At 45.3% G+C, this 11,746-nt stretch overlaps 1 protein-coding gene across 6 annotated transcripts; it reads left to right on the top strand.

The window, feature by feature from the left end:
* Window positions 1-611: 611 nt before the first annotated feature.
* Window positions 612-9,987, top strand: LOC112562908 (orexin receptor type 2-like). 6 transcript variants are annotated; one of them, XM_025236512.1, is made up of 2 exons: window positions 612-744; window positions 7,153-9,987. In XM_025236512.1, exon 2 carries the CDS (start codon window positions 7,376-7,378, stop codon window positions 8,492-8,494), a length of 1,119 nt encoding a protein of 372 aa, XP_025092297.1. In that variant the 5' UTR covers window positions 612-744; window positions 7,153-7,375; the 3' UTR covers window positions 8,495-9,987. The 6 variants fall into 6 exon arrangements, with proteins under 6 accessions (XP_025092297.1, XP_025092294.1, XP_025092292.1 ...); XM_025236509.1 differs by having other exon boundaries at window positions 636-1,189; XM_025236507.1 differs by having other exon boundaries at window positions 636-1,227.
* Window positions 9,988-11,746: the final 1,759 nt, after the last annotated feature.

Below are 11,746 nucleotides of genomic sequence, written 5' to 3'. Positions count from 1 at the left end.
ACTTTGTATAAATTCAAGATAAAAGTACCTTGCCGAAATCGCATTGTGGGGTATGTGACGATGCTTGTCATTATGTCAATGACATATAAGGCTTCCGAGCAAGTTAAATTTGAAGTACAGTGTATATGTTAATTTAACAAGGCCTTTAATTGAAAGGATTGGGTGAATAGGCAGCGCAGACGTTAAGCTCTGCCTCTAGTCATCAGTATAAATTCTAAGAATATATAATTGATTCTACTAATATAAGATAGTATTAATTGAGGATCGGCAGTCCTAGGTCCAGCTCTCGCCTTGGGAACGCTGTTCTTTATCTTAATGTCACTTGCTTTACGGGCCTGGCTGTTTTGCCGTGATTTTATTGCTGTCACGGCGTATAAAACGCTTAATCCCGAAACCCTTCCCGAAAATAAGGGAGCAGGAAATCCTCTTACAAAATAGGTCAGTATCTAAAACAGCACTGTAGCAACCTTCCAAAACTAGCTGTAGTCTCTAAGTCAAGTAAATTCATGGTGACGTGGGTTTCTATAGCACCCTGGTCCCTCCACGAGATTTTTATTATTTCATTTTATTTATTTAGAGGGCCAGAACTTGCTTCTTGGCTTACTTCCCTTGAAAATTTGATGAATTGACAAAGCTGGGCGAGGGACGAACATTTGGGAAGTGTCGTCTGCTACAGCGGCCTTGGGTGTGCGTGAACTCCCGGCGTTGTGTGATTACGCCAAGAGACTGCTGTGCGTGCCGAAGGTACGTGAATGTGATAACGTTTGGCTGTCATACACGCTGAGTAAACCCTTGTATTTTACTAGCAAGCAAGTGCCATTCATGGACTGAGCAGGTTCATAGCCTCGCACACAATGGAGCTGGGGTTGTTTATTTTAGAATTAAACTAGAGTAGTTTCGCTAGAGACGTGCCTTACTGATTCTATTCGGCTTTTTAAATAATGTCCGGGCGTTCCAAGCTGAGTCACGGAACGAAACTTCGACAGGTGATCGAGTTTGCAGTGTTCATGATGACCCGGAACAATACGTTTCCTCCACTCAGTTGACCTGAGAGCGTACAACAGCAATGAGGTATATCCCCCACCTGGGTCGAGAGGGACAAGGAGTGGTGTGCGTTTTGAGTCATCGCAAGGATCGTTTCTCGTACGTGTGATAGTCCGGCCTCAGGACTAGCGACAGTGTGACAACGGTGAGCATGCAACATCCGATGGGTGGCTGACAGATATCGTAAGTAAGCCACTTACAGCTTAAGATCGTCTGTCGTGTGGCATTTGTTGCTTAGAGATAAGGGTTCGTGGGTGTCTTCATCTCCACTTCTGTCTGCCAGCGTTCTACTTTCTGTCTTTCTTCCTGCCTCTGTCAATCTTTCTTTCGCCAGTCTGTCCATTATGAGTTTAATGTACGTGTAACATACACCGCACTTTCCAGTATAGCTGCCTGAGGGAAATGTGTAGGTGTTAATGGTATCGTAGAAACTAGACGATTTACTTTCTCTCTCTAACGGTCTTCTAAAGATAACTTACTTTCTCTCCAACTGTGTGAAGTCTCAAAGTCTCCCACCGTGTGTGTGAGATAGTGTGTGTAAACAAGCACTTACTCAAAATGAAATCAGCCTTGTGTTTGAGTGAAAGTGGAGGCTGCTCCATTGTTTTTCTTTTGCATCGTTTGTGGGACTGACATATGGCTTTCATTATATATATATACAAATGAAAATTTTGAAGTCGCTCCATTGGCGTCCCCATCCAGGATAGACTGAAAGAGCAGATGGGTAGTTAAGCAGGCAGGGACGTAGATAGGCTTTTCTTACCCTCCAACCTCTTCCTCTATTAGTACCCTCCCATCACTTTCCATTGTGCAAATACTGGCAGGTTGTGCTGTATGTCACCACACCAACAGCGGTCCAACAGGACAGACACGTGACGAGGAACAGGAACTATCTATCTATCTATTCCTCTTTGTGCATCAGGTTGCACATAAGGCCTCAACCAGAGTCCGCCACCGATGTCGATCGGCTGAAACCCGCTCTAGGTGACCCCATGTCCAGCCCTTTCCTTTCATCTCCCTTTCCACTGTTCTTCTCCAAGTTTCCTTTGGGCGGCCTCGTTTTCTTCGGCCGTCTGGAGTCCATCGTAGGGCGACTCTGGAAAGGTCTGCTGTCTGCTGGCGGAGCACATGTCCAATCCATCGCCAACGCCTTCGTTGAACCTGCGTGGTGATGGACTCGGTTTCACTTCTTCGGTGGAGTTCTTCGTTGGTGATGGTGTTTGGCCAAAAGATGTTAAGTATGCGCCTGAGGCATCTGTTTTGGAAGACGTCAAGCTTGTTACTGATGGTTTTGGTCATCTTCCAAGATTCTGATCCGTAAAGGAGGGTGCTGATCACATTTGACTTGAAGATTCTCAGCTTGATCTTCTGGCTGATGTTTTTTGCTTCCATGTGCTCCTGAGTGAGGCAAAGCCTGACTGCTTTCGCCAGTCGGGCTCGAATCTCCACCTCCGCATCCCGGTGTTTGACATTTTGGACCCAAGATAGGTGAAACTGTCAACTTCCTCAATCTCTCTCCATTTAGTTTGATGCTGTCTTGGACTCTGGCGTTCACTCTCATACTGTTAGTCTTTTTTGTGCTGACCTTCAACCCAAGGTTTCCAGCTGTTTCTGAGAAGGCCTTTGTTTTTTCCTGCATGTCTTGGTGGCGGTGTGACAGCAGGGCAATGTCATCAGCAAAGTCCAAGTCTTCCAGTGCTGTTGTTGCTTGTCATAGTCATGGTCCATCTGAGCCCTCTCCTCTCGCTGTCGGTGGAAGTCTTCATGATCCAGTCCATGGCCAGGATGAAGAGGAACGGCGACAGAATGCAGCCCTGCTTCACCCGGTACTGACGTTGAAGGGGTCTGTGAGCTCCGTGTCACAGACAAACCTGGGATTTGAAATCGCTGTACAGCATTGCAATGACCTGAACAAGTTTTGCAGGGACTCCGTAATGCCTCAGGATCTTCCATAAGGACTCGCGGTGGATGCTGTCAAAAGCCTTCTCCAGGTCGATGAAATTGATGTACAGCGGTGTGTTCCATTCGTTGCTCTGCTCCAGAATCTGTCGCAGAATGAAGATGTGTTCGGAGCAGGATCGCCCAGGGCGAAATCCTGCTTGCTGTGGTCGGAGGTCTTTCTCAAGAGTTGCCGTCAGTCTTGACAAAACAATCTTGCTGAAGACCTTGTGGTGAGGAAAGAAGTGTTATGCCCCTCCAATTTATTGCAGTCTCCAAGATCTCCTTTCTTGGGTAACTTGAAGATGAGCCCTGTCTTCCACGCAACAGGGACCTGCCCTGATTCCCAAATTTGCCTGAAGATTTCAGTCAGCTTGGGAGCTGTCACATTCACGTCTGCTTTCAACATCTCTGCTGTTATTCCATCTGCCCCTGGTGCTTTGCCGCTCTTCATTGTCTTGACTGCTGCTGTCACTTCTTCCAGGCTTGGTGGGTCTGTGCAGATGTTCAAGGTCTATAGCTGCTGGCTGGATGTCTGCAAGCTGAGGGGGATCTGGTCTGTTCAGAACCGACTCAAAATGCTCCCTCCAGCGCTGTAGTTTTCCTGCCTCTCCCTCAACGACATTACCGTTCACGTCTTTCACTGCACATCACTGTTCTTAAACCCGTTGTTTAGCTGTTTGTTTATCTTGTACAGTGTCTTCAGGTCATTTTTACTTGCTGCATTTTCTGCTTCATCTGCCAGTTTCTCTATGTGATATCTTTTGTCGGTTCTTGTCATCCTCTTTACCTCTTTTGTTCAGTTTTGCATATCTTTGTCTGTGTTGTTCCTTCAGGCGTTCAGATCTGGTGCTGTTGATTCTTTGTTTGGCTAACTTTCTCTCTTCTATCTTCCTCCATGTCTCTTCTCTGATCCACTGTTCTTTCTTTTTCCGTTGGAAGCCCAGTATTTTTCTCTCCTGATTCCTGTAAGACTCGATTGAAGTCGTCTAAGGTCATCTCTTGTTGGTCTCCTAGTGCCTGGAACCTGTTCTTTACTTCCATAGCAAAGGCCCTTTCGGTGGCTGGATTTTTAGTTTGCCGGAGTCCACTCTCTGCTGACGTGCCTGTTTTCCTCGTGATCGACGCAGCTTCAGAGAAACTGTGGCTATCACAAGAGTGTGGTCACTGGCAATGTCTGCTCCTCTGTAGGCTCTACATCTTGAAGTGAGCTCCTCCATTTTCGGTTGATGATGACATGGTCTATCTGGTTCTTTGTGATCCCATCTGGTGATGTCCATGTTGCCTTGTGGATGTCTTTGTGTGGGAAGAGTGCCTCCAATCAGTAGGTTGTTTTCTTCACAAAAGTCTGCCAGTCTCTCTCCGTTGTCATTGATGGTTCCGATTCCATGTTTGCCCATGACATGCTCCCTGCAGGTGTTGTCACTTCCCACCTTGGCATTGAGATCGCCGATGATGAGCAACATGTCGTGGGCTGGAACGCTTTCTGAGGCTGCCTGGAGCTGATCGTAAAAAGCATCCTTGTCTTCTGCCTCAGAGTCATTTGTTGGTGCATAGCAGGCTAGCACTGTCAGCTTGGTGTACTTGGAATGGAATCTTGCTCTCAAAAGCCTGGGTCCATAAGGCTTCCATTCCAGCAGTGCCTTTTCCGTTTTCTTGTTGAGGAGTAGAGCTACTCCTTCAGAGTGCTGAGCGTCTGATCTTCCTGAGAACAAGATGGTATGTCCTGACGCTAGTCTCCTCTTTCCCGTGCCGGTCCATCTGACCTCACTGACTCCCGGATGTCCAAGTTGTAGTTGTCAAACTCCTTGACTAATTGGAGCATCCTGCCAGTCTGGTACAAGTCTGGACGTTCCACACCCCACCCTCAACTTCTGCCTTCGGCTTCAGTAATCCGCTGTCGGGCGCCAGCTCCCTGTCGGGTTTGGCTGTCGTCCGTCATTAGTCCAGTCTCCTGGTGCGCTTCATTACCTTCGCCATCTGTGACGAGTTCTCTGGTTTTAGTTTCTGTAACAGGATTTTTTTTACATGGTGGGGTTGTTAGCCCTACCACAACCTATTTTACCTCTAGGGGAGGTGTCCACCTTAGTCGCCTCTTACGACATGCCTGGCTGGATGGCAGGGACCCTATTCTTGCAATGCTTGCTAGACAAGCATACCCCGGGGTCCCACAGGGGGAGGAACAGGAACTGGTGATGGAAACTGGGCAATGCAAGACTGACATTTAGTATCGTACCTAGAATCTGTTGGTGCAGCGCGCGATGTGGAGGTCAAGGACAGCGCAGGGACAAACTCAGACCAGAAAGATGTCCCATCACAGTCACAGCAGAATTTTTCTGTGAAAAAAAAAAAAAAAAAAAAAACAACAAAAAAAAAAAAAAAAAAACAGCCCCGACTAATAAAGTTTAAGCGGCATTTAGGAGTCTCTCTGTTAATGACTTTCTATTTCTGTTAACCTTTGATTCAACACGAAATGTGTTGTGTTTCTAATTGTAAATTGCTTATTTTTGTTTTATTATTTTTTTTTTTTTTTTTTTTTTTTTTTTTTTTTTTTTTTTTTTTTTTTTAGTTCTTTAGGTAGGTTAACTCTAGATTTGCCAATACTATCGCCTAAAAAATTAACTTATCATCTGTCATTCTTCTTTTGCATCTTAAAACTGAGCGAAAGCAATATGATATCAGACTATCACGGCTAAAACTGCTGCGACACAAAACAGTTGTATTACGGGATTATAGGACTAATCGCAGACTTTTGAAGAACTTGGGAACTAGAAAATGTGAAATAAATTGTGTAGCACTGTGCTTCAATTATGAAGCTTTAAAAAAAAAAAAAAAAAAAAAAAAAAAAAAAAAAACGGAAAAAGAGCATTGGAGCTGAACGCCAGCGAAATGTCGACCTAATGTTTTCAGAAAATGTCAGCAGCTTTGGGATGTGCTGCCAAAACTATTTGTACCGCTTTTCCGGCCACGAAGAGCTCGATAAACGTTGGTATGGAGTAACAACTGAACTTTCAAACTCGAAATGATACGAATGTAGCACGTGAAGTCCAGTCCACGATTACAGCAAAGATAGTCAATAGCTTTTGATTACAGGCAGAAGCGCGAGGTCAGCCCACTCAGTCTCTTGTTATATCTCGCCTTGTTGGCGAAAAGACTGTTGCATACAACCAGGCCCGTTCTTACCCCCCGCGGGGCCCGAGGCATAGGGTATGTGCGGGGCCCTTGACACCACGATCGCCACGGTTGTTATTTAATGAAATGTGCGGGGCCCTAGGCAGATGCCTCGTCTGCCTGCCCCTAAGCACGGCCCTGCATACAACAGTGGCGACATTGTTCACATGCTCGGCATCACATACAAGCGGGACATTTCCTGCGTAGGTGGCCTGGTGGACACGAACTCGAACCGCAGATGGCATTGGCGGAATAAGAAGAGTGAGAAGTCTCAGCTTATCGCACTGTTCCCAAGATGACTGTAGCCACATCCACATCCGCCTTGTACAGGTTAATTATGTTTACGTTCGGTTATAGGCATACAAACGATGCACTATTTTTTTATTGACTGCATAAAGCTCAGTTCGATTCTATAACCCCATATCCAGGTGAAAGCTCCCCGCCAACCCTCTCTTTGTCTTCTTGAGACGAACACGTGATCAACATCATCATGCACAACACAAGAAAGGTCAACAACACGAACACGAAATTCGTGGTTTGGGGATTCTTTTGTCAAATGGAAGAGAAATCTGGGATGTTTCGGTGCACATGAAGTCACATGTCTGACCTACTTCAGTGCATGGTGCCTGCTGGTTTGCATCTAGCGAAAACGGAAGTGAGATGTTCACTCCATTTTTGGGCACACTTCCAATAATCATTAGAATAACACTTGGCGCCCTAATTTATCTTTTAAAGACAGATATATAATGATGACAGTTTTACAGAACGGCCAGAATCTTTTCAAATTTGAATAGCCTTCTCTTACATTTGAAAGCACTTCTACCTCCTAATTATAGTTTTTAGTGCGATTTGTTCGCCGGGCATTCAGTGAAAGTTGTTGCATTCAGTGAAAATGTGCATAAGGCAGGATTATTATTTAACTGAGTAGTGTAGTTCAATTGGTAAATAAGTACTTTGTTAAAGCGTATAATTTTAAATCAGGGTTCTTCCTCTTTTCAGTTTCCGGTCCTAGAGGACTAGACTGGAAATGGCCGATGTGATCGTGACAGAAAGCTGCCAGTCCAAGAGGTACAGTGATGGGAGACGTGATCACTGAATAGTGGAGTTGCTGCCAGACAGAAAGTTTTCTACTGCGTTAGGGCGACGACCACCATAACAATGTTCAGCCGAGAACTGGGAGGGGTCTACTTCGCCTCCAGGCAACATCTCCCTCCCTCACAACATGACCCTGCTCCTGCAGCTCAGCCACGAGATGGCGCTGCGTATCCTTCCGGTCCTCGTCGTCCTCGGCAGCTTGATGGTGATCGGCACGGTCGGGAACGCGCTGGTCGTCTACATCTTCGTGTGGCGCATGAAAGTGACCAACCAGAACTACCTCTTCGCCTGGCTGGGCATCTTAGACCTCATCAGCTGCACCGTGGGCATCCCGTCAGAAATTGCCGACATCTGCCTGTACTATGCCTACGAGAACGTGGTGGCCTGCAAGATCATGCGCTTCTGTCTGACAGTGCCCCCGGTAGCCTCTGTCAGCGTTCTTTTGGTCATCGCCGTGGACCGTTATCGCCGCGTGTGCAAGCCCCTGCACGTGCAGCTGCATATGCAGCACGCCAAGGTGGGTGTGGCCATCGCCCTAGTGATAGCCCTCGTGTTCGCGCTGCCGGCACTCAGCATCTATGGCCGGCGCAGTATTGACACCAGGATCAATGGCGTGAGCGGTTTCGACTGCTCCGTTCAGGACAAGTACCAAGGCCGCCTGTACCCGCTCCTGTACGAGATGATCTTCGGGGTGGCTTTCGTCTCCTACGCCACCTCCCTCGTTGTCATGTACGGGCGGATCTGGTGCGAGACGCGTCGCCACCGCCAGTACCTGGCACGCCACTCCTTCTCCATGGCCCCCCTCTCCTCCTCACCCACCACCGGGGACCGGGACAGTGACTTGCCGCCAGACGACAACCTGCCCGATGAGGCAGATGACGATCGCGGCCGCGACCGCAGTTCCTCCCAGGCGGAAGTGTACACCCGCATCCGCAGGTCGCTGAGGGCCCAGAAGATGACTGTCGTGGCACTGGCTGTCACACTCGTCTTCATCCTATCCTACCTGCCGCACCTGAGCTTGATCATGATACGAACCACAATCCAGCACTTCGACAGCGGCCTGTCCACCAGCGGCCTCGTGGCCTACAACATCTTCCTGCGCTCCTACTTTGTCAACTCCGTGGCCAACGTATTTGTCTACAGCTTCATGAACAAGGAGTTCAAGGACCACTGTAAGGTCATCGTCAAAAGGACCTTCGGCTGCTTCAGCCGCAGCAATCCGGCGCAGCAGTCTTATCGCACGTGATGATCGTGAAGCGCTTCGTGTGTGTGTGTGTGTTAAAGATAAACCATTGCCGTACTTACAACGGCCTGCAAGCTATTGGCTTGTACTGATAACCACACTCATCAATGTCATTCTGAATACTGAGTGTGTTATTTCTCGTTGAGGTACTAGTCCGTATATACCAAAGAACGAAAACATTGGAGTAACCTTAGACTGATTTCGTGGTTTGAACATTGAACAAAAATTCTGCTCTAGACAGCAACGTGGGTGCGGCAAAACGATTCAGGAAAATGAACATGGACAAAGAGACCTTTCAACGATGATGTGTTTTTGGCGAACACCACGTATTTAGAATTCACGAAGAAAAAAAAATGCAATTTTTTACCTACAAGCTTTTGCTAAAGAGGATCTTTCTTGCGCATGAATAAACCAGATTGTCTCAGAGACGACCTTAAGAAAGGTGTGTGTGCGTGTATGTGTGTGTGTGGGGTCTCCTCGCCCATTCTGCTGTGTATGTCAACATATGTTAATCTTCTTGTCACAGAACCTGAGAGAGATTACAGTTAATCAAAGACTGAGAACGTGTGATAGTGTGGTACCACTGGGACATCATGCAAAGAAGGAAGCAAGTATTAGTGACGAGGAAATGCCGTGGGCGCCCGCAGTGTGCTCTATCGTCAAACGACGACGCTGCTGACAGCCATTTACTTCTGTTCTAGATCGATTAATTGATGAGAAGGTGGCGAGCGACATTAAACAGTTTTTCGTAACTGAAGTAGGTGAACTACGCTTACATACTGTAAACTTATGGATGACTTAGAAACAAAACTCAATGCCGGAACGGACAAGCGTAAACTCTGATCCATCTTTAGTCAAGATCTGAAGTTTTGGCCAGTCAGTACCTGATGGACACTTGCTGTTGTTATTAGAGTTCATCAACTCTAAAAACAACGGCAAGAATGCATCAGGGGAGATAACATTTTAAGAGATTTTTTTGGATGTTGTATGTTGTGTGTGAGTATTATTATTATTCTTATTATTTTGACCGTCATGTACCTACTCGGTTACCTTAAGACTGACTGTGGTTCTGCGAAGTGGAGTTCTTTTTGCTGGACACTTACACGATATTTCTCAGTCTTTTGCTGTCAGTGCTAATTATCGTTATGACTGCGCAATCGTTAATCGTTAATATGTGTTTATTATTTTAAAAATATGTGTGCCTACCTATAATTATGATCTCATGTGGGCATGGGCGACGGACGAGAAATTAGATGGCGTTTTTGACCGTCTTCAAACCCTTACACGGTGAAGGGTGTGTTTGAATCGGTTGGCCTACATTTCAAACTGCTATCAGCAAGATTGATTTGAAGCTTAGAAGAGTATTCGTTATCGAGAGTGAAGATATGCTCTGAAGTTAAGATTTAACTGTCTAATGACAACGGATGTAGCATTTCTCTCTCAAGCACGCAAACGAACGATTTATACAATAAAATTTCGCGATGGACAATGACAAATTTCCTGTATCAGTTTTGTTGTTTGTGTATGGCCCTGAAGGAAGATGGGGTGTAACTTGCAAAAGCTAGGAAACAGATGGATATGAAAGACAAGTTACTGACTGCAGAGTCTGATATAAAACTTGCCGACATGTCATTATGATGTAGGTAGTGGCTAAGTTCTGTTGTAAAACACAATAGCCTTGTGTATGGACTTGAAAACCTCAGGACATGGATTCACACCAAACAAATGAATTATTCTTTGCAACGCCTTGACAGCAGCAGCCGTGTCACTGAGAACTTGACCTCTGACTCTTGGTAACCTCCGACTTTTCTTTGAACTCCTTCCCAGAGAACGAGATGTACAAGACATTTTCCTCCCTGATGAAGAGATAGAGATAAAAAGAATATACAACATGCTTTAATCATCCAGGGGTTCTGACCAAATTTTGATTGAGAGAGACAGAGTTTGATCCGTTGGGGAAGAGAGAAAACGCAGCTGTGTTTCTGACATTGTTTGGGTAATTAACTTCTTCACGAAAACATCAATTTTACTGATTATGGAAAGTGCTTTCTGCGTGATCATGGCACGCTGCCATGCTTCTTGAGAGAGAAATGAGCGAGAGATGGAGACAGCGAAACACATGGCTTCATGGCTCCAGTCCCCTGACTCGCCGGATCACTATGTCGGCCTTATTCTGTAGAATGTTTATTAAAACCTGGCCAAACAATTCTATTTTTGCACATAACTGGAGCTTATCCACTGGGATGCTCGAAACTGGATAAGTATATGCTGTAGATTGCAAATAATTTAAAGAAGTTTTGCAATGTTCCAGCATGTCCCAAAATTTACGTCCTCTCCGTGTTGTGAACCTTTCTCACCCAAGAAGGAAGAGAGAGAGAGCACTTGTAATTTTATATTTTCCCACAACCTTTACCCTGCCCTTCCACAACGCCCGGAAAAAGCTAACATCGCATGAAATCAAGAAAAGATACAGTTTTATATCTATTTAAAGTGACGAAGAATAGATGCATTTGTTGTGTACTTGAATGGACGTCAACATGAATTTTAAGTACAACTCATGCACCTGCAAAATCGGGTTACGCACTAGAAGTGATCTCGTTTTTTTGTTTCCAACTTCACGGTTTGAAAAAAAATGAGTTTAAAGTTATACAATAAAAGTTTCAGATTTCTCCAGTTACGATGTTGTAAAAAAGACGTTAAAACAATGCTACTGCAGCTAGCAATTATAAAGATTAGTTAATCGCCATGTTTTTTTAATTTCCAGAATTTTATATTGTTAGCCTCTCCTAAACTTGATAACTCATCCTTCAGGGCTGGCAGTTTTATGCGATAGTTACATTTTTCTGCACACACACATTTAGGACGATTTTTTTTACATGAACCGTACCCTTAAAACTCAATCGTCAAACGAAAGGTGAGACAGAGTTTAGCCAAGTCATCTGCATAGCTGATAGCAAACAAAAGTTAAAATGACTCTGGTGAGCTCTCACTAACAGTGTTTAGCCATAATTAACCATTTGATTCTCCGTCTTACCCTTTAATTTCCCCGTGGTTACCAGAACTTCGTGGCTTCAGATTTAAGTGATGAAACTTTTTTCTCCAGTGGTCAAGAAAAGTTCACCGACTTCTTCATTTTACGTTAATCAAAAAGATTTCGCACTTCCGTTAAAGTGGTTTTTATTAAATGGCTACGACTTTATGTTTCTAAAGAATTCTTGATACTTTCAAATCTGACCTTACGACCCAGCTTTTCAT

The sequence above is a fragment of the Pomacea canaliculata genome, linkage group LG4 (genome assembly GCF_003073045.1).
Source record: "Pomacea canaliculata isolate SZHN2017 linkage group LG4, ASM307304v1, whole genome shotgun sequence".
Lineage (NCBI taxonomy): Eukaryota > Metazoa > Mollusca > Gastropoda > Architaenioglossa > Ampullariidae > Pomacea > Pomacea canaliculata.
This window is presented reverse-complemented; position numbering and strand designations above follow the sequence as displayed.